The sequence below is a fragment of the Chaetodon trifascialis genome, chromosome 17 (genome assembly GCF_039877785.1).
Source record: "Chaetodon trifascialis isolate fChaTrf1 chromosome 17, fChaTrf1.hap1, whole genome shotgun sequence".
In the NCBI taxonomy this organism is placed as follows: domain Eukaryota; kingdom Metazoa; phylum Chordata; class Actinopteri; order Chaetodontiformes; family Chaetodontidae; genus Chaetodon; species Chaetodon trifascialis.
Window position 1 is genome coordinate 7,021,219 of NC_092072.1, and position 26,853 is coordinate 7,048,071.

At 42.1% G+C, this 26,853-nt stretch overlaps 3 protein-coding genes across 3 annotated transcripts; 1 reads left to right on the top strand and 2 right to left on the bottom strand.

The window, feature by feature from the left end:
• Positions 1 to 7,649: 7,649 nt before the first annotated feature.
• Positions 7,650 to 13,984, bottom strand: slc30a8 (solute carrier family 30 member 8). The gene is made up of 9 exons (XM_070984882.1): positions 13,893 to 13,984; positions 12,570 to 12,736; positions 11,618 to 11,764; positions 10,782 to 10,935; positions 10,426 to 10,592; positions 9,456 to 9,568; positions 8,829 to 8,934; positions 8,528 to 8,662; positions 7,650 to 8,002 (listed from the first exon to the last, which is right to left on the bottom strand). Exons 1-9 carry the CDS (start codon positions 13,964 to 13,966, stop codon positions 7,857 to 7,859), a joined length of 1,209 nt encoding a protein of 402 aa, XP_070840983.1. The 5' UTR covers positions 13,967 to 13,984; the 3' UTR covers positions 7,650 to 7,856.
• Positions 13,985 to 16,727: 2,743 nt separating this feature from the next.
• On the top strand, positions 16,728 to 21,717 carry LOC139345657 (uncharacterized protein C20orf202). The gene is made up of 2 exons (XM_070984420.1): positions 16,728 to 17,064; positions 20,020 to 21,717. Exons 1-2 carry the CDS (start codon positions 16,867 to 16,869, stop codon positions 20,305 to 20,307), a joined length of 486 nt encoding a protein of 161 aa, XP_070840521.1. The 5' UTR covers positions 16,728 to 16,866; the 3' UTR covers positions 20,308 to 21,717.
• Positions 21,718 to 21,723: 6 nt separating this feature from the next.
• On the bottom strand, positions 21,724 to 22,936 carry aard (alanine and arginine rich domain containing protein). Its single transcript, XM_070984421.1, has 2 exons — positions 22,478 to 22,936; positions 21,724 to 22,294 (listed from the first exon to the last, which is right to left on the bottom strand). Exons 1-2 carry the CDS (start codon positions 22,700 to 22,702, stop codon positions 22,172 to 22,174), a joined length of 348 nt encoding a protein of 115 aa, XP_070840522.1. The 5' UTR covers positions 22,703 to 22,936; the 3' UTR covers positions 21,724 to 22,171.
• Positions 22,937 to 26,853: the final 3,917 nt, after the last annotated feature.

Genomic DNA, 26,853 nt, shown 5'->3' on the forward strand with positions numbered 1-26,853 from the left:
TTCATCCCATAAATGGCTATGTTATGTACATCTGCTCTGTGTTAAATCAAATCATTCAACGCATTCATCCATCCATTACTTATACTGTACAGCTGTGCTTGGATTATTTTGTGAGCCATCAGAATTTAAATTAATTTGAAATACAAGAGGTGTCAGAAAAAGACAGGAGGCTGCGCAAAGCTGCTTCTTCAGCATGTGCTCTGCCATGCAGAATCACCGCTCTGACTTACAGAGACTGGAAATAAGAGCTTTATTGGAAAAAAAGAAAGAAAGAAAGGCTTTGCCTTCAGGCTTGAGTGGGGCTGAAAAAGTAGATTAGGATGCCTATTACTTAATTTACATTATTCATTCAAATTTGGGGTTACAGGCTGGATTTCAATTTCCTTTTATCTGGAACACATTTTGTGTAATAATAACCTGGAGTCATTTCTTTTCACTCTTTCTCCATTTCTAAAAAACACCCTATCTGCAACATGCGACACTGATATGAAAAACACAGTGTCAAGTTCACTTGACTGCCCACAACTTCTTAATTGCAGACGGAGTGCTGGTTAGCCTGCCAGGATGAATGAGCATTACTCTTACAATCCCCATCTGCCACACTGCCAGACCGACTGAGGCATGCCATTTGGAAATGAGTTTCTCCATAATCATGCAGACTGTCTTCTTGGTGTCTTTAACTGGGACGAGAGAGTAGTGATGGTGAGTGGGTGGAGGCAGGTAGTGACACAGATATGCTTTCCCTGCTCTGTTGCTGAATTATGCATTTGACATTAGAAGAGAGAATTTAAAAAATAAGTTCATTTACACATCACATCCATGGATTAGGTTGGAAGCTGGGTGTGTGAGTGAATGCGCGAGCTCGTTTTGTGCCTGTGTGTGTTTATCATAGGGGCAGGGCTGAGCGATAGGGACTTGAGAGATCATCTATCATCACTGATCAAACTGAGAGGAAACACAACAGAACGCATTGATCACGTCAAGGCGAGCTGATGGAAAGTGTGTGATCAAACCTCGTTGGGACAAAACATTCCTTTACATTCAGACTTTCAAAATCAAAGACCTTCATTCATCACAATGCCAGCCAATCACAAATCTCAAGTCAATTTTCCAATCATTTTCAGTTCGCCCGTCTTCATGTGGTCACAAACCTTACCGACGAGCAGCGAGAAGAAGATTCAAATAAAATATTGAACAAACAGGCAGTGCAGTATCTCATTACTGTGTGTCACGTGCAGCGTACTGTACAACGTGTGCATGTAATTGAGGCCTCTTGCATGAAGAATCATCGGGCAACACAGATTACCTTGAAACTGGCGGCAGGCGCATAGTACTGCACCATCTCATCAATGCTGCGGGGGCTTGAACCTTGAATGTGGGAGGGTGAGACAGAAAGAGAGAGGGAAGAGGCGTGACCGGAGCAGAGAGGGAAACCAGGAGGAGGAGTTGAAGAGGGAGCAAAAGGTAAGAAAAAAAAACTGCAAGCGAGACAGACTGAACTCAAACCGTGTAATAATTATGAGCTGAGGGGGTATCAGGACTAAAACGGATTATCTAGCCACCTAGTGCATTACTCATGCTTTAATTAAATACGCACTGATCTGGTCCCTGCAGGGCTAAGTCCAGATGGAGAGAGAAGGGAGTACAATGATCTGCTCTGAAGGCAGCTGCATGTAAAGTCCATTCAGCTGCTCACAGCAAACTTTACCTGCGATAATGTCTGGACACAAGAATGAGATTAATGCATCTGAGGGTACTGTGGGAAACAGGGATGGAGCCGAGGGAGGGCGAGCATATGGGTAGATGTGCATGTGTGCTGTGTATGTGCATGTGAGCAAGAATCTATGAATACTGACTTAATTCTAGAGTTATTCTCAATGCTGATCTGTGGAATTTGAATGAAGCACCTTGTCATACCAATACAAGACATCTATATTCAGTATGTAGATTGCTTGTACTAAAAAATGTACATCTTATTATCAGACACCATGTTTATATCAAGAGTTAGAGTGTAGCCCTTTTTGTTGGTTCAGATTATAGTTAAGGTTTTGATTTATTACCTTTATGTTTTGGTTATTTTTTTTTTTTTTTCTTTTCTGGTAAATAAGTATCTAGAAGCAATTAAGAGCCCACTGGTGGATTACAAATCACCGCTGTGCTGCGAAACATTGTTCAAACCCACTGAACTATTTTAAATTCTACTGGACGTCCCAAAAGTTCCCAAAGATACCAAATTTCCTAGGCAGAATTTGAGGAAAATTTGCATAAAATTATGCACGAGACATCTTAATTTCAACTTGGTGGACTGGCACAGCCATAAAAAAATGTGTGGAACGTGTGTTATGAAGTTAAACACGCACTAACATCTGTTAAATTAGAAGAAAACCTGACGTGAACTAAATACTTTTAGGTTTAATGGTGGTGATTGCAGAAACGTTCATGTTTGAGATTAAAATATGAGCCTTAAATGTCAATATTTTCAAAATAAAAGACTTGAAGCAAGAGAGCACCGACCAGCTGTGTGTCAGCTATTATTAATGATGCCCTCGACCGTGCTGCTGCAGCCCAGGACACCCATAGCTCTTACTGCAGGACACAGCAGGGTAGGAGAAGGTCAAACTCAAACGAGCAGTAAACAATGAAGTGTCAGTAATATGTCAGAGCCCCCTGGTGCCCCAAAATGGCCGCCTAGCTGCATTAAAAATCACACAAACTGGCTCAAGGTCAAGGAGGTGATGGACTGTTAACGGGGATCAAAATGCCCCTCAAGACAACGGATCCATTTGTGAGCTTATTGCCCAGCAACAGAGGGGCTGCTGCTGGCAGGAAGGGGTTAAATGGATGCAGCGCTTCATCCGGAGGGATTTTATGACATTGCAAATCAGACTTTGAAAGTAAGACAGAGGATTTGAAAAAGGAATATTTTACTGAATAATTCATTTCAACTTGTACCTTACAACTGTACAGAGGCAGCAGAAAGACATTTTGATCATGCATTAAAATACACTTGATGCTCTCTGCATGCAGGACTTCTGAGATTACTGGCGTCCATGCATAGAAATATTTATTGATCTATATTTACATATCTGACAGAATGCCTGTGCCTGTGTCTCAGGTTGATGTTAATGCTCAGAGAAACAGTATTTTACACTTTAGTAGTAAATTAGTTTAGTATAAATTAGCAGCTACTCACCATATTCCCAGTTCCTCACTGCCGTTCTCGTCCTGACCACCAGATGACCTCAGACATTTTCTCCTGGCTGTATCTGCTCAGTTGTTTTTACCCTCCCTCATGAGCCCTGCAGATATTGCACCAGCCCACATGCTTTGCTCCTCTGTCAGTTCTTGCTGTGTGCTTTGGTTTTTGTGTGTCTGTTATTTGCATGTGTACCTGGACCGATACCTGCCTGTCTGCCCACCTGTACTGACCAGTAAGCTATTGCTTCAATAATTCACTGAAATCACCCTGCTGCCTTCCATCCAATTCTGTATTTCTTGTGCACGATGGTACGAGCTGACCGGAAATGGACCCAGCAGACATCAGCTTCACACCGGAGGATCTGGAGGAGGTGAGACCCGCCATGAATACTCTTTTGTATTTTCTGCCAAAATCGTCTCAGTCATGAGGAAGCTCGTCCCTCATTCAGGCACATGCTCGTTGTGATTTCATTATCAGCTTTTCTTTGGCAATTCCAGCGCAAAGGCATTTCTTTGTCATTTGATTTTGGCATTAATGTCACAGTAAAACAGAAGACCTGAGGGCCCAAGTACGCAGAGCGGAACAACCAGATATTATTTTTACCAGAGGTCACAGCAGTGAAAGCATGAAGTAAAGTATTTAGGCAGGCTCTTACATGTTGGGGTCCTCACACAGGCTAAATCCAGGCTTCACATCGGCCTGTCTGAGCATCCACTGACTCATCTGTGGAGGAAAGAAGAAGACAAAGGAAATGGCAGTAAACAACTGTTAGTCACCTCGTGCATTTACACTGAATATTCATTGTGCCTGAAAACCTGTTTATGCACTCAAGGTTTCAGCAAAGAAGAAAAGAGACGAATGTCCAGAGGCACGCCAGCAGCCCCCCAGCAGACTGCAGTGCCCATTCAACGACTGTATAGAAATAGTCCGTGTGCTCATTATACACTAGAAAAGCAAAACTGTTGGATGGAGGAAAAATGGAGAGATAAGAATCTATCAGAACTGCCTGAGGAAAGAGTCTGTAAGTGACCATTTGAGGACGTCAGGGTCAGCTTTACAGTGTGAGACTTGGCATAAAGTGCATAAATGTGAACTGACTGAACCCATCTTCAGGTGCACTTTGTAAGCCTCGGCTGTGAAACTCAGTCATGCTTTGAGGTGAACATCAGCATTACCTTGCGTAGCCTGTTAACATTAGCTTGCTAGAGTGTTAATGTCACAGTACAATGCCATCAATTAGGAGTAAGATAAGTCATCAGATGCACAAAACTAAAAGCAATTTTTTCTGCAACTACACAGAGACAGAGGGACGGACTGGGAGGGATTATTCTTGTAGGATAATCCTACTCATTCCACCTTTAAATAAGCACAATATTGACCTTTAAGACTGCAATATGATCAATATGACAAATACTGGAACAAACTGACCACATGTTTGTGCCTATGGCATGTAAACCCTTACATCACTGAAAGACCCTACGCCTTTTTAAGTGTTATATTGGCCATTTCAACTCTTTTTGCCTGAAAATGCCAATAAAAATAAAACTGCAAATCATGCATCCATCCGTTCTTATTGCTAAACCTTCCAGGCAACCATCAATACTATACGTGCACCATGCCAGCCATCGCTGAGCTTGTGTGCTTGATGCCCCCAGTGCTCTGTAATACCTCCTGGTGAGGCATGCTGGATGTACATTAACATCAGAACAAATGCAGTGAAGTGAAAGCAGATAACAACAAAGCAGTGGAGCAATAGCTTCCTTATTATCTCCTGAAACTCTTTAACATTTCGTCAGGGTGCAACCAATTATTTTCATTATCGATTAACCCGACAGTTTTTTTTTCATTCAATTGATTAACTGTTTAACCTTTAAAGGTCAATCAGCTGTTTAAAAATGCCCTCCGGCACAAGTCGCCAGAGCCTGAGGTGTCATCTTATGCTACAGCTCTTTCTGTTTCATTTGCAGCGTCGATCAGGCTGCTTCCAGCATTAAAGTGATATAAAGTGGGTTTGTTTTAGTTTGGGATAGAATTGAATTAGAAATTAGCTGAAATCAATTAAGTCAGCAGACAATGGCAGCTAATCGGGCACCAGTGTATTCTACATTTTCAACCAGCTCACATCATCACGCAGAAAACACTTTATTCCGGTTACTCCTTTTTTTTTTTACTGATGTTTTTGTAAGTTTAGGATGCAGGGATGCTGTCTCAACTATTTTTTCAAAGACCCATCATGCACAGGTGCAAATAGGTATATTTCAGTCATGTAAATATCACAAGCCTGCTAATGCATGTAGAAGTGTCTTTTCTCCTGGCTGCACTCAAATGTGAAGTCTAAACAAGCTTAATGATAAAGTCCATCCACGAGGGAACAGGTGAAGTCTGCTGCTCATTCAACATTGCTGAAAGGACACTAACCACAGCACCTAACACCTAACAGCTGTGGCGTCATGATGTATAGGACTGCTGATGCTCGTTTTGCAGGGTTCTTTTAATAAGTAATGTTGTGTTATATAGCACCTTTTAAGAGCAGAATGTCACAAAGCGCTGTAGAGTAGAAGAAAATACAGCCACAGACTGGAGGAGAAGAGTAAAAACAACAAGAAATAAACAGAAATTATCAATCTGTCTTTCCAAATGAATGGGCAGATAGTATCAAAATGAAATGACACAAACACCTCATTGGTTAAAAGCTGATGAATCACATGTCAGAAGATTTGGTTGCTTGGCGGCTGATAAATCCCACTTTATAAAGTCAACCACTCTAATTTATGTGTTCATTCTACATGTTGCCACTACAGCATGTTTAAAAGTCCTTTAGAAGCAATTAAGGGCCCACTGGTGGATCACAAATCACTGCTGTGCAGCCAAACATTGTTCAAAAACCCACAGAACTATTTAAAATTCTACGCGGGGTCCCAAATTCCCCAAGTATGCCAGGCTAAATTTGAGGAAGATTTGCTTAAAATGCCTGCACAAGACATCTTAATTTCAGTTTGATGGACTGGTGCAGCCAGTGAGATCCATGAAAGGTGGAATAAGATGCTTTAAATAACTTTAAAGCTACTCATTTTTATTAATGACACCACTGGCCATTAAGTAAACTGCATGCGTCACATAATTGTTGACTAAGATAATATCATGGATTACAGCAGTTGGTGAAGCTTTCTGGCAAGCTAGCAAGCTAACATCTCCACTCAGATTTGTTAGCAATAACATGAGCGAGCAAAAAAGCTAAGGTCGGGCAGCTAGCTGGAACTTAGCTACACTGCATAGACCTAGCATTGGTTGCTTCGGAAATTTAGGCAAGATAGCTAATTTACCAGCTAGATCAGCCCGGGGAGTCCGGATAAGTTAGCTGACATTATCCACTCACAACAGCTGGCTTTTTTAAGCTAGCTAGCAACTCAAACACATTCACAAGCAAGGAATTAGCTAAAACCACAATATCAAAATAAATTTCACTTCGCAGTTTTGTTAGCTTTGACTTCAGGCTCTGTGTGTGTCTCATGTTGGGGTGTGTGATGGTTGCTGATGTTAGTGGACTCCATTTCTAAGCTAATGTTAGCTAGTACTGCTGTTGGGAAGTGGAAGAGAGGCTAGCCAGACAAGGAGTGCACATAAACATCACATCCTTGTCTGTTACTTGTAAATTAGTCCACAAGCTGTTACAGGCAACCATGACGGTCAAATTGAACTTAACTTTAACTAATCCACATAAATCGTGTCTTTCTTGATTATGTCAGGTTTAAAAAAAAAAATGACAGACATGACCTAAGGTTAGGTGGGGGTGAGGGATTTAACAGGGATCAACATGAAGATCATGGATCCATTTTGGAGCTTGTTGCCCAGCAACAAGGGAGCTGCTGCCGGCAGGAGGGGGTTAAACGGACACGCTGCTTCATCATGAAGGACTTTATGACAATGTAAATCAGACTTTGAGAGCAAGACTCATAAAACAGAATATTTGAAAAAGGACTTTTATTGAATAATTCATTTCAGCTTGTACCTTATAATTGTACAAAGGCAGTGCAAAGTCATTTCCGTCGTGCATTAAGTACACTTGATGCTCTCCACATACAGTACTTCTGAGGTCGCTGGTGTAGGAGTCCATGCATAGGAATATTTATTGGTCCATATTTACATACCGGGGTGTGTGCAAATGCCTGTGGCTGTGTCCTATGTCTTAAGTTGATACAGTATGTTAATGCTCCATCAAGGACTACGTTATGCTTCACATGGGACAAGAAGGTAAACGAACACAGTACTTAAATGTGTATTTTGGATATCGAATAGAAGAGTTAGATGGTAGCTAGATACAGAAAAGATTTACTTTCTACAGTGAATTGTGATTTCTGTTTCAACTCTTAAAAGCATGAACATCTCATATTTAAGTTTTAGACAACGTAAATCTTCACACGTGATGGCAAAAGCTTTTCTCGTCTCTCATTCAGGCACATGCTCATTGTGATTTCCACATTTCTTTGGGAATCTCAGCACAAAGGCATTTCATTGTCATTTGACTACAGCATTAATGTCACAGTGAAACATAAAACCTGAGGGCCCAATGAGTAACTAGACATCATTTTCACCAGAGGTTACAGTGCACAGCTTGGCCTTATCCTGCTGACATCATATAAAGAGTTAAGGCAGGCTCCTACATCTTGGGGTCCTCACACAGGGTACATCCAGGCTTCAGGTCGGCCTGTCTCTCCATTTGAATGGTAACTGAGTGGAAGTTGTAGGAGGAGAAACAAGCTTGTGTCATTTCTCTCAGGACAGTCTGAGCATCCACTGACTCATCTGTGGAGGAGATAAGAAGACAAAGGAAATGGCAGTAAACAACTGTTAGTCACCTCGTGTGTTTATACTGAATATTCATGTGCTTGAAAACCTGTTTATGCACTCAAGGTTTCATCCCGAGGCACGGCAGCAGCCCCTTGAGACTGCAGCGGCCATTCATCGACTGTATAGAAAGAGTCTGCGTGCTCATTATACACTAGAAAGCAAAACCGCTGGATGGATGAAATAATGAGAGATAACTGCTGTTCTTAGAGTCTAAAACAACAACAAAACTGCCTGAGGTTTCATTTTGGGTTGTTAGGCTCAGCTTTACAGTGTTAGATTTGGCATACATTTCATAAATCTAAACTTCATCTTCGGCTGTAAAACCTGAAGTTACTGTCAAAGCAAAAACTACGTCCTGTGACAGTGTTTTGATTCATTCATTATGTGTGGTGACAAGTGGCAAAAGTAGGTTGAATCATGCTGACAGCTCGTAGTTTTACAAGAGAATATGTTGCATTTGAGCAGACGGTTTCTCCTCACCGATGGCTACGTGTGCTGTCAGTACAGCCTGGTTCACGGTGAGGGCCCAGATGTGAAGGTTGTGCACCGCTGTCACCCCCTTCACTGCCAGCAGGCCATCCCGCACTTCACTGTATCTCACCCCTGCTGGAGTTCCTGAATCACAGATCAAAAAGAGGAAAAAGGTGGATTGCACATGTAAGAAATGATAAGGAGTGAGACGATCAAGACCGAGAGCTGCAAACACTGTGTACAAAGACTGTCTAGTATAGTACAATAGTGTGTAGTCATGGTGTTTAGGGTCAGGAAATGAGACCCTTACCTTCCATTAGGACAATAACAATATCCCTCATGATGGTCAAGGTGGTGCACAGGACAAATATGGAGAACAGGAAGGTGCAGATGGGGTCAGCCATCTTATACTCTGGCTGAAAGAAACAAAAAAATACAGAAAAAGAACATTAAGATTATCAGACATGTTGATTATCTGTATGATTCGATAATTCTTTGGAGCTGTACCAAATAGTAATATGAACAAGTAGTTTTTCAGCGATGGTTACCCAGTAGAAAGGAACTAACTGCACAATACTAAGGTACACAGTCACAAATAATTTTGTAATTCTTGTGTAAGAGAGCATCTGCAGATGGACACCAAGCAACAAAACAGCACGTGGACAGAAAATACGGCACCATCTTTCCTGCTGCAAACAGCCTCGGCCTTGTCTCGTTCAGCATTCCTCAAGGGTGAGTGTGTTTTTAGCACCGAGAATACAGAGCAGCACAAGGCTGGAAGCTAAAAATAATGCAGGAATTAATGAATGAGCGCTACAGTACTGAGTCACACCCACAGCAGCCGAATTCAAGCCAAAACACTCACAATAACATCAGCTAACTGAGGGGCTCTTGTGGAGCCTCCCACACTTTGTGCACAACCACGGAGACGCCGTACCTTGAAGAAGATAATGATGGCGCTGACGAGCACACTGATGCTCTGGAGAAGATCTCCCACCACGTGGACAAAGGCCGCTCGCACACTGGCATTGGCCTGCTGAGCCCTCCGTCCTGAAACAACATAGTTCAAAAAGATCCATGTAAATAGGATTATACATTGGATTATAATTAGTGCTGTCAATCGCTTAAAATATTTAATCGCGATTACTCTCATGAATGTCATAGTTAACTCGTGCTTAATCGCAAATTAATCGCACATTTTTATCTATTCTAAATGTCCCTTGAATTATCATTTTAATGCTCTTATCAACATGGACAGGCTCGCTTTGTGCAAATATTTTTTAATTGAAAACAACAACGTGTAGTGTTATATTTCACACTAACATTCACATTTGAATGAATCAAGTCTCACACAATTTAACACTGTCAATAAACAGATGACAAAAAAAATAAATACTTCGTTAGAAAAAAGCCCCTTCAACAAACCTTTCTAAGGGATCAAAACAGGGTGATACAAAATAAAGTTACAAAGTGCACATCATTTCGCCATTTCACACTTGACATCCACACAAACTGGTAGCCTACTCCTTTACAGCTAGCGAGCAGGCGAGACCAAACACGTGCGTGGGGCGTGCCTATTGTTTTGTTTCCGGTTTACAACCAGATCCTGTAATTTTTCTTACATTACTAGCAGTGGCCACAGCTTATAAAAAAACTACAAGTTCACTAGGTCACAAAGAGCGTTAATCTTGCGATAAAAAAAATGACGCCGTTAAAATTGATTTGCGTTAACGTGTTAATAACGCAATATTTTTGACAGCACTAATTATAATTCATTAAATATGCCATTATATGTACTGATTGCAATGCCCCCCACAGTGCACATTCAGTCATACTACAGACTGCTGTGCAACGCTAATCATATTTGAGAGGAAAGTGACAAAATGGCTTGTATGCAAGAAACGTACCATTACTGAGCCCATTGTGCTCCACATCCATGTGGTCACCATTCGAGTGGGCGTGATTGGAGATCTGACTGTGTCCCTTCCCTTTCTTGTGACTGTGGCCATGCCCGTGCGAGCTGAGACCCCCGTGACTGTGGCCGTGGCCGGACTGGTGAAGGGTGAGGGCCATGCTTTTTGAGAGTGGGAACAAGTTTCAAAGTGTGAAACGAATCAGCTCAGATAACATCACAAACTTCTTCGAGAGTCCGTGAAACTGGATTTGGTGTTGCCCTCCTCTCCTTCTTGGCATAAATATTCAAAGGCGCACTGTGAGCTGATAAAAGCTGCATAAATGAGACTAAGTGTGTATTTGCACTCACATAATATTAGCCAACACAGCACAAGCAGAGGTAATGAGCATGACAGTGCCCTCGATGGTGTAGTCATCGCTGATGAGGCGCTCCACAGCCAGATAAACCAACACTCCTGTTACCAGCCAGATGGTGAAAACAGACAGCAGCGCACCCAGGATCTCTGCATGGGGTGAAGAGATGAGAAGAAAAATAAAGCAGGAGGAAAATAACAAGAGCTGTGGTCAAATACTGGCTGGAAGCTGCTCTTGATCACAGGTTTTCCAACTCCAAAGTGCACAAAAACAACCTGAAAATGGCTCGAAATGAAGCACACAGTTGAGAAACAAGACTTAAAGTGCAGAGAGTGTAGACCAATTACTGACTCACCTCTAATCATCTGACTAAACTAACACTTTACAGATGTTCCTGTAAAATCTTGGCCAATTAAGCATCAACATATTTAGTACAAAATTAGCACTGGAGGTCTGAAGTCTTTATAAAAAAAACATCTTCATGAAGTACAACAACCATCCTCCTATTTGTTTGAATATAGATAAGCAATAAGTCTCTTTAAGGCGGCTCTCTAATGCAAGATCCATTAGCATTTAAGGCTAATTAACTATCAAAGCCAATTAAATTAATAAACACCATATTGAAATTGACCTTTACCTTAAGACTGTGATATGCTCAATATGAAATATACTGGAAAAAAGACAACATATGTGCTTATAAGACATAAACCATTACAGCCATTCAGTGGAAAATACCCTGTTTCTTTTCATGTTCTTTGCCTCTGAAAATGTCAATGAAAATAAAGGTTTTTCTGACTAAACCTTCCAGGAAACAATGGCTGTAAACTGTACCTGCGCGATGCCAGCCATAACTGAGCTTGTGTGTGGCAGGTCTGGAGGAGAGCCAGAGGGATAACAGGCTGATGATGAAGCTGGTGAAGTCGACCAGCAGGTGGGCAGCGTCTGTCATCACCGCAAGACTGCCTGCAACATACCCACCTGAAGAAAGGCGGGGGACGGATGGATGGATGGATTAGGTGTCAAAGCCGCGTTTTGTGAGGCCCACGAGAGCTTAAAAAGAATATGATTGTCTTAAAATAAAAGCCTAAGCTGCTTTACAGCGTTCAGTGATCATAAACTCCACATCTCCCGCAACGCATGCCGATTTTGTGACCGGCGAAATGACGACATAGAGCCGAGTGTTTCCATATCAGCGTTTAACTAAAGTGATGGAGTTGAAAAAGATCTAGAAATAATGTTCTAGAGTGTCCAAGAAGAGAAAAATTGATGCAGAGGGAAGGCGATTTTAATGAAAGATGAGAAAGTGAAAACATGTTTGGCTGTGATGAAGGAATACAATTAATGTGGGTTTCTTAAATTAAAGGGATTTATGTTACAATAACAGAGCAATGTGCTTACATATATTTTTACATTTATGTAAATTCATGTGTAATATTTGTTTACTATTTTACAATATGTCGAGGAGTAATTACATTTCCCAGACAGAGGATGGTGCCACAGACAGCTGCTGAGTCTGGAGTTTCTCCAATGAGCAGAAGTTCATTCACGACTGCTTCGCTGTAATTTCTGCATGTGACAGTTCACCAAAGTCATGAAGATTCAACCAGGAAACATGAACATCTGCACTACATTTAGGATAAAACAGGAGGTATATGGGAGAGAGGAGGAAAAGAGGAGGTGAGAGGACAAAGACTCTACAAGTATCAGAAAGAGAGGGGAGGCAGAGAGAGAGAAGAACCAGGGATCAGAGATTTAAGAGCGTCAGACAAACTGAACGTCTCACCGAGGATTTCGCCGATCATGAAGATCAGGCAGATGATGGAGACCATGTACAGCCTCTTCCTGGCAACTTTCTTCTCTCGTTCGCGATCCTCCCGTGCGCGGCTGTTGTCGTGGCAATGCTTGATGCCACCTGTGCCGTCAATCTGTAACGCCTCCTGGTCGGCCACGCTGGACGCACGTCAACATCAGCATTAAACACAGTGAGAGCGAGCAGATAACAGCATGTAGCTTCGTGATCATTCAAGTCATTTCCATTTATCACAAATCTGCGGTCTGTTCACTATAGGACACTCTGTTTTCTCCTTCAGCTGATTCTTCTGTTTATTCATAATAATAAACTTTATTTATACAGCACCTCTCATACAGGAAATGCAGCTCAAAGTGCTTTACAAAAAAGAAATCAGATCCACCAAATGAGTGCTTTAAAAGACAGAATGGACATAAAAACAGATAGATGAATGTAAAATAAGATGGAGAATAACATCCACCTCACAATGATAATGAAAATAAAAACAATACTTAAAACCACACAATAAAATATTAAAATCTAGCTAAAATTAGAATAAGGCTGGAAATAAAAATAAGGATAAAGCATCAAATCACAGCATAAAATGATAAATACAGGTTAAAATAGACAAGTTATTTTCATCATTGATTAACCTGTCAATGTTTAATTTAACTGATTAACTGTTTTAAATAGGTTAGATAACTGTTGTGTGAACATCAGGACAAAAGACAAAGTTTTACTTGATTAATGAGTTCATCCTCTGTCAAATTTGTGGCCCTTATTGATTTTGCTTCATTTTATATTTGTCCAGGTAAAGTTATGAAAATGAGCAGAAAACCCAGCAGAAGATGGTCAGAGCTCGAAAGTCCGACAGATATTCTCAATTCTCAACAGGACGCAAATATTTGCGTAAGCATTGCTTTTCCCGCAAGCGTTACGTCTGCGCAGACACGTGTCCGCCGGGGAGGTTTGGCAAATATCACCGGGGGCCAGACTGACAGTTGAATAATGAGGTCGCTCTGTGCGCACCTCCCTGCGTTTGGAATATGACCGGATAAGCAGAGGCAGTCCAAATGAGCCGCACGTTTGCGCACCGCTAATCCCAGCAGACCCCAGACCAGCCCCGACTGGAGACACAAGGGAGCGTGAGCAAAGACCCTGCCCACACGACACAGCCACAGAGGACACACCCCCCCCCCCCCCCCCCCCCCCCCCACTCCACTCTGTGTCACCAAAACGCCCCGGATCATTTCAGATTAACACACACACAGTAAATTTATTCAAAACACACGATTAACAGATATATAACCAGTTTACCTTTCCACAGTGCTGTATGTGTCCCTCCCTCCGGACACCAGGGGATGTCTCTCTGGATCCCTCTTTTTGAACATGACTGATGTCTTGGAGAATATCAGACTAAAAAAAAAAAAAAAAAAAAAAAAAAAAAAAAAAAGTCCTCAGAGCACAAATTAAGACAAAAATACGCCTCAAACCCAAATCTAATCCCACTCCACAGTGCTTCTCAGACTGTAGCCCTGTTAATCCAAACTAAATCCTGGTTCTCGTGGTGGTCTCCTTCAGGCCTTGTTGTCTCCTCTGGGAAAACCAGCTGAACATCCTATGAAACCAGCCGGTGTAAAACAGCCGAAAATGTGATGCAGCCTTGTGACCAGCACCGTTTGCACCGTGTGCAAATGCGTGGCCGCCTGCAACGCCTCTGAGGCCGGGTGATGAGAGGGAAGGAGGGAAGGTGACCGACGGGGATGCAAAGAGGAGATGGCAAACTTTGAAAGGCACCAAATGTCTCAGCTGGAGGATGCATCTATCAGGCGCTTAAACAAGCCGTCTGAATGCAGTCAGGAAAGTTGAAGGGAAATTCACCTGTGTGTGATTAATTGGTTGGGCGCTCACCGCCTGTCAGGATCGGGCTGTCAAAATCTCATTTGGGGATCCGCCCACCTCCTTTTACCAGCCGGCACTCACAGATTATACAATCTAACAAAGTGCCGTGCGCTCCGGCTGCGTCACATGGCACACATTTCTGAGTGCAGGCTTCCTCATCTGTCTGCCTCAAACTCTCTGCGCTTTCTTCTTTTAAAATTTTACTCGATCTTATGCGTTTTATGTACTTCATTTTCCCTTAATTTTGTTATTATTATGCATTAGGTATAACTTTCCATTATGTTATACATTGTATTCTCATTTCAGTGCTGGACTAAGTATTTAGATCCTTTACTGGAGTAAAAGTACTAGTACCACTTTGTGAAAATACTCCACTATCAGTAAAAGTCACGCGTTTAAAAACGCACGAAGCAAAAGCACAAGTATTATTAGTAAATTGTACTAAAAGTATGAGGTGTGAACTCACTGTGTGGTAAAATGCTCCCTGGCAGCTTTTTTTTACTGTTATATTTGATGTTTCTGGATTAATATTACTGCTGTGTTCATGTGTGCATTGCATCTTACTGTTGAAGATGTTTAAGGTTGAACTGATTTCATTGTTTAGTTTAATCTACAGCAGCACATCATATTCTATAAGATCATCTATAAGATGTTTGCAGAGTTGCTGTCTTGTGAGTTTTCAGCTTTGTAATGATGCATTTTCAGCTAATCCAAGAGTGAGAAATAGTTTATTTTCCTTAAGAGGGAGGAGAATTTACTCAATCTGTGAAGGAACACTTCATCCTCCAGGTTACAGAAATTCCAATTCATAATCACCAAATCTGGAGATTTGATTACTTGGACTTGTGAATTATCAACAATTAAATTCATGTTGAGCAAGTACAGTTTTCACAAGCTTAGGCTTTAGGAAAATCTCCTAAAAGAAGAAATGGTGCTGATAGTCTTTACAGATGGAAAATCTCTGTGGCTCAGTGAGAGAGGCGTCTGTTAACGTGTAGTTCCAAAATGTACCACAAGGTGTCGACAATGAGCCATCTACAGACACCTGTGACGCCAAGAAGGAAACAGTATTTTTGTGTTTTTCACCAAGAAGGTCTTTAAAATCCAGGCTGCCACTGATCCTAAAGGATATATTATCATTATTATTTCTAATTCATGTATTTGTCTGGTTGTTTGGATGCCACCTCTTTCTTTATGTTGTTGATTTGAACTCCTGATCATCATACCTGCAGGGCTTGTGAGACATTGCATTGTGTGTCTTGGATTTAACACATGCGTCACCTCCCCTGTGCATGTGGTGCAGCTCAGTGACTGGTGCACCTTTGCTCATCCCACAGCAGTAAAGACGTGTGCACACTCAAACTGTGCAACCTTTGACAAAGACATACGGTCAAAATGTCTGTTTTGTACCATAAACATCTATTATATAATAATCACTTGCACAAGCAGTCGTCAGCAGCTGGTGACGTTACAGCTCGTGCAGCTTACATCAGTGCTCTTCAGTGTCTTTGAAAGCAGCATTAAGAACATGACACAATTGCACAATGAGACTTAAAGGCAGCTTTCTTTATTCCCTCTGAAGTTTGTTTTCTTGGAGTGGTCTAAAAGTGGACTCAGTTTGACTCTAAAAATAGTTTCAATGTGTTGGTGGCTATTTTGGTCGATCCCATCTGTGCTCTGCGCAGAGCGTGGGCCAGTGTTTGGTTTGCCAAGGCGTTGTGTGAGTGAATAGACGGTGCAGCGGGGTTGCCAGGGGCTGCAGAGTGGGGGGAAAATGGCACGAGAAGGGTTAGTTACACATGGCCGTTCACACTGTTCTTAAGACCCTGACCCTGCAACGGGCCAAACCACCAGATCATGAGAGCTGTGCTTACGCTACAGGGCTGTGTGTGCATGTTTGTGCATCTGCAAGTGCATCTTCTTTTAGCTGAGAAAACAACAGGCCTGAACCACTGCAAGCCCGGGGTCTTTTCAAGATATAACTGCTGTCGCTCTGGCAACCACCCGCCTCTTCCCCACCTCTCCATCCTAACGATCACTGTGCGTGTGTGTGCGCGTCTGATAAAAAGGCCCCAAAAGTGGTAAACAACTCCAGGTCAGGCATCCGCACAATGCGCTGACGTCAAACCTGCTCCCCATTCACACTCCAGTGATGCCAGTTCACCAGGGAGCTGGGGTGTAATGTTTGAGAGACAGACAGCAAGAAAAGAGAAGGGGGGGGGGCAGGAGTGTGAATGAAAGAGAGAAAGAGAGAGTGAGTTCTTCATAAGTCGTCAGAACTGCAAGGGATCATCTCATAACAGAAGAGACAGAGAGATCAGACGAGGCTGAATCTGCACTACAGCCGAGCGCGACGCAAGACACAGCAGAGGGTCTGCAGAAGGAGAGCATGATGGAAGTGGTCCTAACCAGACTGCGGGACTTCTCCTGCAAGACCTCCACCTTCGATGACTGCAAACCAGCAGGACAGAGGGTTTGCAGGGATCCTCGGAGCAGGACTGGCTGCCTCGGTGAAGGCTGCGCAGCTGGAGAGGAAGGCAGGAAACTGGACATAGAGAGCGCTCTGGCCTGGCTGCGAAGAGAACTGGTAAGACCCGCGCTCTGATGGAGTCTCACTACATTTTAAATAGTGTTTTAATAGAGTTCACATCATTGTGGTTTTCAGCATCTAGCACATTTTCTGAAGTACTGTACTTAGGGACAATTTGAGTGTATTTGAGGAGAATTTATGCTACATTTCAGAGCTGAATATTCTACCTTTTACTTCTCTATAATTTTAACCACTATAAACAATAGTTACTTTGATTTGACATACAAAACATATGATTAAATGATCAAATATGATAGATTATCATAGATTAAAGAGGTCACCATGTGCTAATAAGAACTAAGAGATCAAGTCTTGTGAAACAAAATGATAAATTATGTGGTAGAATAATTATCTTGTGCACAAACTATCCACTTTGGGGGTCCATAATTTAACGCTCTGACACTCTGGGGGCATTTTGCATAGTGACTACTTTCACTAAAGTGAGCTTATGTAACTTTTGAAAGAAAAATAACTAATCATTTATTTTAAAAATGAACCGTTGAGTTCATGAACAATTAAATGCACCCTTACTCAATTCAATACATTTAGGAAGTTTGCTGTTACAGCCTTACTTGGTCTGGTATGACCAGTAGCTTATGGTGGCTAATGTTAGCAAACTTTAGCTCAACATTGCTATGTAACAAACATTAGACACTTTCCCCTGCTTGTGCTACAGTTGTAACATTATGTTTTAGCATTTAGCATTTTCCCATAGTTGCCACAGTTGCATTGTGTCACTTTAAGTACATTTTGATGGTATATTTCTACTTCTATGTACTTTTATGTAAATTTTTTTTATAGGTTGTGAACTCCAGAGTTGAGCACAGACTTGAAAGTTTCAGCGCTGGACTGAATCTTTCAGCCAAAGTGAAATAATAACAGTAATATAAAAGCATTTCATTGTGCATTATGCTGAAGGTCAACTCGTTTGTCACCCCAACAAAATGACCTCGGGGGGCCACTGTGAATGTTTTTGTGTGGACAGCCAAAGTTATTGCCTTTTTGTTCCTAAGACGCATGTAGGTCATGTCATTATAAAGTCAGCCCCTTTAAACCATCCTCACCAGTTAAAGAGGCCGGCAGTGTGTGTGTTCATGTGTCCAATTGTGTGTGCATGTGTGTGTCTGTTTGCACCTCTGTGTAAGGCTCATTGTCACAGCCTGATATATCACTCGCCCTTTAGTGCAGCCACCCAGACAGCTTGTCATGGTAACCGAGAGTCCTGAGCACACAGAGGAGGAGAAACCACGTGTCTGAGCCGGAGCTGGACTATGCAGCCAGTAAAACCAGAGGCCTCCTGGGTGCTTTGATAACAGCTCTTTGAGTAACAGCAATGAATGGCAAAACCTGAACTCCACTCATCTGAAAGGACGAGTTGAATTCACTGTATTCCAGCACAGATCTTATTAAAATAGTGTTTCCAGTCAGATGAATGACTGATTCAGTGTTCAGAATTAAACCCTTAAAATCCAGAAGAAAACTCAGGGCCCATTTAGAAGCTTTTCTCCAGCTTTTGAATCATGATCTTCATCAGCTGATGGAGGCTGCCCAGCTGTAATAGAAATGTAGGTGTTCAAACTAATATTTTGTATTTTGTTTGTGTCTTTTGTTGTTTAACTCAGCACTCGAGGGACTTTCTTGTCCATGCCGGCTTACAAGTTGAGTTCAAGGTTCATTCTTGGCTCTGGAGGCTGTAGTCAACAAAACAATCTCACCTCAAGGTTCACACAGAAGCTGTTTTGCACTTTTCCTAAATCATATCACATGATCTCCATCAGCAGACGGGGTTTACCCAATCATCACAGGAGCACTAAAGACCAAACTAAAGACTAAATCTTAAATAAATATGTATTTATTCGATCAAATCCAGGACAAATAAGGCAGAAGCTTGTGTAAATTCAGACCAACAAATAAAAAAAAAGATTTTTTTCTCAAGCTCTATTGCACATTCATGCTGGAACTACAAACGTTACACATTCAGTTGCTTTCTTTTCTTCAGAAAGTAGACTTATCCTGTTTTTTGAGAGCTTGAATCATTGTTTCATTTCATGGTGTCATCTAAATAAGATAAGATAAGACTTTCTTGAACTTCTCTTGTTACAACAGATTAGCAGAATAAATAGCAGAATAAAAAAGGAGCAGTAGAAAACAAAGTTGAACAAACAGACCAGTGTTCACGATATAATTAAACTAGGATTCAATTCAGCACAGCCACCGTCACATCGCATCAAATCCCAGGGTGCCGTGTTCATGTTTTCCTATGGAGAAATAAATTAAAGACTGCGTGTGAGGATAGTTTGCAGTGGAACAGTAAAGAAAGGGGGCACAGACAGATGCACACACACACACACACACACACACACACACACACACACACACACACACACACACACACACACACACTTTATTCTCTCTATTATTTGAATAGAGCTGGTGTTTGGCATGAGGAGGTGGAGCCCAGCATGCCCACATCTCCAACTCCCTCACAGAATGAAAAGGTCACGTTTCTTCTCTCGTTCCTCCAAGTGTCGACAAAGGCGGTCGAACCTGCATCTTTCAGCCGGAGCCCAGTCTCAGCCTGGTGCCGTAATTAACAGAGAAAAGAAATGCAGATCGGCCTCAGAAGGTTTTTTTGTTGGGGACATTCCTCAATCCTTAGGACAAACTTGGACTCTGAAGTTGGTGGAATTCTGAATATCTTATTTTACAATGCGGGCAATTAGACAGCCTCTCATAAAAAAAAGGGAACAGCAGAAAGATGCATTTGCATTTGAAAGAGGGCAAATGAAATGGCTGTGGTTTCCCGCTGAGCATGAACCCGCTCAGCCTCATCAGGAAGGAGTCGTTTGGGTTTTTGGTTGAAGTTTCAGGGGTTCTTAATTGGAATCAATCAATATCTAAAATGTCTAAAAATAAAAACTAAACAGAAGTTTGTGTTTTGACCGTGTGCAGATGGAGATGCGATCCCAGGACCAAGCTCTGATCCGGCAGCTGATGGAGCTCCACTCCGGCATCCAGGAGCTCAAGCAGGAGTTATCTGAGGAGGAGCAAGAGGAAGGGACAGACGAGGAGGAAGAAGAGGGCAGCTACTGGGACTCTGAGAGCGAACGGGGAAGCGGCAGCATCTACTGCGGCTCAGGGGAGGTGGGCTTTTCCATGTCCGTCCTGAAGATGCCGCGGCCCCTTTCCTCGAGGGTTTTATCGAGGAGGGCGTTCAGCAGGAGAAGCTCTGTACCTTGAAACTACTTGAAGAAATTCAACTTTTGAAGTCCCTCCTCACCTTCCCCATGTCCTCTAAGACAGTTGACAAAGACAAGGTGGAGCATGATCAATTCATTTGCAATTTCCCACCATGAATTTATTGTCCTGTATTTTCCCAAGAGAAGCCAAACAAGAGGAAAAAGTAAGGAAAGAAAAAAGGAAAACATGTAAACAGTGGAGTCATGTCAGCTTGTAATGGCCTTACTATATTGATGCAGAAGTTATTCAAATCCATGTACAAAATACATTATGTCACTCTAGTGGTTTCTTAAAATTACAATTTATCCTTTGTTAATTTTATTTTCATGCCAAAATATGATGTTGCAAATTAAAACACAACCATTTTTGTTTATTGCGTTTATGACAAGAGTCCATATGAGCACCACCCCTCTTGCTGTGACATGTTCGCTGGCGTGTTCAAAAATGGTTCGAGCACATCTTCCCTTGTTGAAACCACAAACTCACAAGCAGCAAATCAACCGCTCTCTTGCTAAGAGTTAGCTACATCCAACCTTCAGCTAGCTTTGCTAAGCATAAAGACTAGAAACAGAGGGAGCAGCTAGCTTGACTCTTTCCAAAGGTTAAAAAAGAAATTAAATAGTGCACTTTAGAGGTGCTTTGAGCTAAATTTCTTTGCCTTTGGACAGAGCCAGGCTAGCTGTTTCACCCTGTTTTTAGTCTTAGTGTTAAGCTAGCTAACTGACTCATGGATGTAGCTTCATGGGCTATATTACAGATGGATATGAGAGTGGTATCAATCTTCTCATCTTACTCGCAGCAAGAATATGTGTATTCATTTAAGTTAGAGTGTAAATTGTTTGACAGAGGATAATATAAGTCCTGCGCAAAAAGTGAGAGAAACTTTTCTTCTCCTTGTAGACAAATAGCGACGCTAACGGCAGCTCGTGACACCGTTCAGATGGTCTGCGGAGTTGATTTTTCAAACATTGTGCAAATGTTGAGCTGTGAAATTCCTGATTTATATAAAATGTGTGAACCTGTCAGTCATCAGTGCACCGCAGCTCCTCAGTGAGCTGCATGCTTGAAGCTCACTGACCTTTAATGACTGTAACTGCGTACAGAACGGATTCAATGCAGCAGCAGGAGTTCATTGCATCCTTATTGTGCACAAGCAGCAATAAAGCATTCTGGTGACAGTATGACATTGTTCCTCATCTTGGTTGCTACTGAGACCATGCAAATATCTCTTTGAGAAGGTATTATTAGTTAGTACAGTATACCAATACATGTTTCAAAAGATAACTGTGGTCTTTGCATAGAGAGTAGAGATGTGGATGTATCTATTAACCATACCTGAAACTTCTAGCTGTGTTTCAAACAGGTGCTGTACTGCGGGGGTACAGTATGCCAGCACAATAAAGACATGAAATCACTCATGGTGCACATTTTATTTTTGTCAAATCACAAAAAAAAAGTCAGCATAAAATCGTGACAAAGGTGATTTTCTGTTTCGTTTTTACATTCATATTGCCTTGTTTCCTGACCTAGCAAAGAAACAAAACATGTACAAACAGGTTTCTTTAGCACAACTCTGCTTAAGTGCAAAATATCTAAAAAACAATGCCGGAATCACATGAAGCCAGGCACATTTTGTCCTTCTTTTTCCTCTTCTCGGTTTACTTTACATGCAACTGTTGTCTATTTTTATGCCATGACACATTTTATCACAATGAGCCATTATCATGAGCAAACGCATTCAATCTTTTCTATTCAAACTTTTGAGTTTTCAGTTGCATCAGAGCCATTTCCTTTTACACCATGGCTTCCCGTAAGAGCATTTTCCACCTGCTTCCCCAGAGACAGGCATCTCAGCTGGGGCCATTTACTGCTGATCATCCGCCTCTACCTCCACGCCTCCGAAACTTTCCCTCCTCAGTCTTTGGATCTCTGTGTTGAGCCCCAGTAGCGTCTGAGCCAGCTGGAGGTCCTGTGAGCGCATCTCCAGCTGCATGACAACAATGAAAGAACTGAATCAGCATGTTGGAAGCTGGAATGAATACACTACACAAGGTACATTACTCCATGATAAACAGATAAATCAGAGCCATTTCTGGATATGTCAACTGCTATAAGCTGTTGTAAACTACAGAGAAAAAGCACTAAATGTCAAATCTGTCCGTGAACTTACCAGCTCAGACCTCAGCCAGGTTATCGCTCCATCTATCTGCGCCCTCCGCAGCTCTTCATTGGCTTGGTAACTCCTGCCGATGCTGACGGGTCTGACAGTGGAGCCAGACTCTTGAGGATCTTCTCTGGACTCCCCTGTGGTCCTGAAGGCATGAATCAGTTTGTTTTTAATGTTCTCCAGAACCATAGTGGACAGAGTGTCCTCGCTGTGGCTGTCTCGGTCCATGCTGGGAGGGTATGAATGCGCGCCCCCTCACGTGTTGCCTCCCAGCACTTTCTTTGACAGACTTTGTGCGCTCTTTCCTGAAACTTTGGGAACCTTTTTTGCGTCTTCTTTTCACACCTTTAGATCTGCACTTTACGGATCCTCTGAACCGGTCTTCCTCCGTCCCCCTGTGAGTGCAGAGCTCTGCAGCACAAGTCTGTGTGCCTCTGCTCAGCAGCTGCACTCATCCCTTTTGCCTGCCCGGTGTTGAACTGCCTTGTTTTGTCATTGTTACTATGGAGAAACTGCCCTCCGCCTGCATGCCCCATCTCCTCCTCCTCCTCCTCCTCCTCCTCCTCCTCCTCCTCCTCCTCCTCCTCCTCCTCCTCCTGTCGGTAACCTTAATAAGAATGGTGGAAGATCTTGGACAAAGACTATTGTTGCCTCCAAAAAAGAACTGAAAAGACCCCCCCAACCACCGCCACCACACCCTCCCCCGTTTTCTTCCCCCTTTCTCTCTTTCTTTTTCTCAGTCAGTCCCGCCTCCATACAATTCCACTGTGAGAAACGTGCGAGTGAGCTCTCATTTGGACAAAGTGCCAAAGTGTAAACCTCTGTATGTGTGTCTGAGTGTGTGTGTACTTGTATTACTCATGTTGTGGGGACATAAATCTGCTGCACAGTCGCATTGTGGGGACAAAACTTAAATCCCCATAATGTAAATCATTAAATCTTATGTTAAAGACTTGGCTTTGGTTAGGGTTAGGCAAGTAGGAGTTAAGGTTAGGGTTAAGTCTCCATTAAATGAATGTAAATCTATGTCATATCCCCAAAAGTGACGGAAACATTTCAGCCAGTCTTCACTTCCAGACTGCCTGTTTGATGATCCAGACCTGGCTTTAATGGCTGGATTAGAGTCAGGGTTAGGGTAAAGGTTGGGGTAAGAAGCAAGGGAAGGCATGATCTCACTGAGTGTCCTCACAAGGAGAGAAGTACGAGTGTGTGTGTCCGCACATACAGCGCACACAAGATCCATCAAAGCCCCAGTGGACTTCTTCAGTGCGTCTCCCTAAATAAGACCTGCTTGTCAGCTTAGGAGACAGACAGGTTGGGCGAGGAGGGAGACACAGCCTCAGTGTTAGCCGATTCAGAGGCACAAAGGCCAACCTACGGTGAAATATAACCAGGCCCTTTGTGCCCAAGTTAAGTCCCTTCCCCGTGGGGTTTGTGGGATGGTTTTTGGCGGCTGTGAGCAGTTTTTTTCCCCGACTTCTGCACAGAGATGAGACAGGGGTCCAGTGTTTTGCCCTGCCTGACTTATGGGCCTGGCTGTGAGAAGTGAGAGGGCACATTTGGAGGGGACATCACACTCAGTCAATGCTTTAAAGCGTTTTCCCAAGGTAGTTCTTCACTTTGAGGAAATGTTTTGCTTGTTTTCAGCGCTATGTCATCGGGAAACAAAGACAAGCCGTGTGTGTGTGCGTGTGTGCGTGCGTGCGTGTGTGTGTGTGTGTGAAACCTAGTGATGTCCAACAGCATATTAAAAAACTCTCAGCCAAGTTCTGCTCCACACATCCGGCCGTTAAATAAATGGCTTTGATTTGCAATTCTGTCATACAGCAGTGCGTGAAGACGGATGGATGGGCTGAGCCGGAGAGAGAGAGAGAGAGAGAGAGCACTTGTCAGAGCTCATAAGATGTGAGCTATGGCTCCATCTGTGCAGAGGTCTGTGGAGCGTGAGAAGAGGTTGGAGGGACTGGGCCGTCAGTCTTGAAGGTCAAGGAAGCAGAGCGACGCGTGACAGCGCTGACGGGGACAAACAAGCCGCCAAATACTCACAGTGAGCCTCAGGTGGTGGCACGGCCTTATGTTTCCCAGAAACTATGCTTGCATTTACTAAATTGTTTCCCCAGTTATGTTCGGATGACAAACATAATCAGTGTCTGGATTATGATCAGTGGTTTTTCTTCTTTGAGTGATTCAACCACACAGAAGCTGCAGGGAGGTGGTCAGGAACTCGAGACGAGGCTGTGGTTCGGTTTTGGAAACTGGGATTTCGATTAAAAGTTAATAAACATGTTGTGATTCTAGTCAATGTGGACATTTTCTGTTTTAACCCAGACTGTGATCTTTAACCATGCGCCGCCACTGCCTACACCAATGGTGAAGAAGTACTCAGATCTTTTACTTAAGTAAAAGCAATAATACTGTAGTCTAAAAACACTCCATTATAACAAGTTTTATCAGCAAAACGCACTAAAAATATCAAAAAGCAAAGTATTATTTATGCAGAATGGCTCCTTTCACAGTATTATGTTACTGAATATAGTACTTTAAAATGTAGTGGACTAAAAGGCATGACGTTTCCTTTGAAATGTTGTGGAGGAGAAGTATAAAGTAATCACGTAAAGCACAATTTGCCAAAATTGCATTTAAGTACAGTACTTGAGTAAATGTATTGAGTTACATTTCACCACTCGCCCGCACATATGTGGGGAAAACATCGGGAAAACTAATGGAACAGTGGAACGTACCATTAGATGCAGCACTTTTTAATGGAATCATCCAGTCCGTCCTCTTACATGTGGGAAATGAGTGTGTTTTGTCAAAGCGGGGGGATTTGGAGAAATTGGTTCTGAACAGGGAGGAATTCAGCTCAAGGTTTGGATGAGACAAATAGACTTGAAACCAATTCTGTTGAGTCCACTGGACTATATTTGTTCTCAAACTGCAGGATTATTATAGAAAAAGGTGATAAATTAAATTCAAGAGCAGATGGAATTAAATTATTTAGGATTATTCATAAATGTTAAATCAGGGAGGTGATTTGAATGCACCGTTTTTAAAGATTAGTCTGAATAATGAGACTGGAAGGAAATATGATTTGTGTACTTATATTAAAAAAAGTAGATTCAACTTTATTAATCTTTGATGGGTTAAGATAAAATAGTGTATTTGCTAAAGAATACTGAGTAAGGATGATTGTAATCCCATGCCTTGTATTTGTAACATGCTCTTTGGGTTTGTGGAGGAAATCAGGTCCAAAGATTTAAGTCGAAGTGAGGTCAAAAGTCACTGGTGTTAAACTGCTAGTCTTTATTTTGTCCTGTGGAGCCGAAAGTCATCAGGTTAATCACATTTATTTATCAAGTCTGCCTAAAGTTCAAGTCATGTGACTGAAGTCCACACCTCGTCTTTAACTCACTTTTATGCAGTGATGAAGAAGTAAATCCAATCACAACAAATAAATCAAAGTAGACTGTGATCATATTTTTTCCAATGATAATCTACCCTTCAGCCTTCCCTTACACATGCTCGTGCCCTCTCTATGTCAATGTTTAGACAAACATTTTCCTTATTTTATGTTATATATTCTTTGAAATGCATGGTCCTTATAAGCCTGAAGCATAACTTTCTATCTCTTCAAGCACAAAACTCGTCTTTATTTCCATTTGGGGAAGCATAATGTTAGATTCAAGGGATGTTTGATGAAAAATAAATAAAGTAAGTAAGGGACTGGAGAGCTTCATCTCCACTGAAATTACAGTAATTACATAACTGGAAAATGATGCAGTGTGGTAAGTCAAGCTTTTAAACATAACCATAATTGTCTTAAAAATGAATTCTTCCAGTAAATAAAAAAGTGCCTTTTTCATTTCTTTTAACAATTTCAGACAATTAAAAGTGACTTTCATCTGAGTCCAGGGCTGATGGGATCATGTGTGATATGACTGCGTGTAAGCTTTCAGCTGGCTTTGCTGCCCCCTGGTGGTACTTCCAGCTGTTTGCAGAATGTCACGAGCAGCTCCTGCAGCTTGATTTTTAACATGTGATGTACAAACTGCTAATGAGGTATGATTGCGTGTTAATGTGTGTTAATGACATTCATCTAAATGGAGACTTTTTTTTATGTAGTAGCATAAGCTGGTTTACTGTTAGGAGACTCCAAGCTGACTTAAAACTGTTATTCCCTCCTTTAATGGGCAGTCAATCCAATCAATCCACCATTAATAAGACGGCTGCAGAGCAGTGAGGCAGAGGGAGCGCAGAGGAAACTGGAGAGTTTGAGGAAAATGTGTCTGTCTGAAGAAAATATAACACTACATTGAGCAGTGGAGTAAAAAGTAAAAGACCTGCATCTAAAACCTACTACTTACGCAGAAGTATTATCA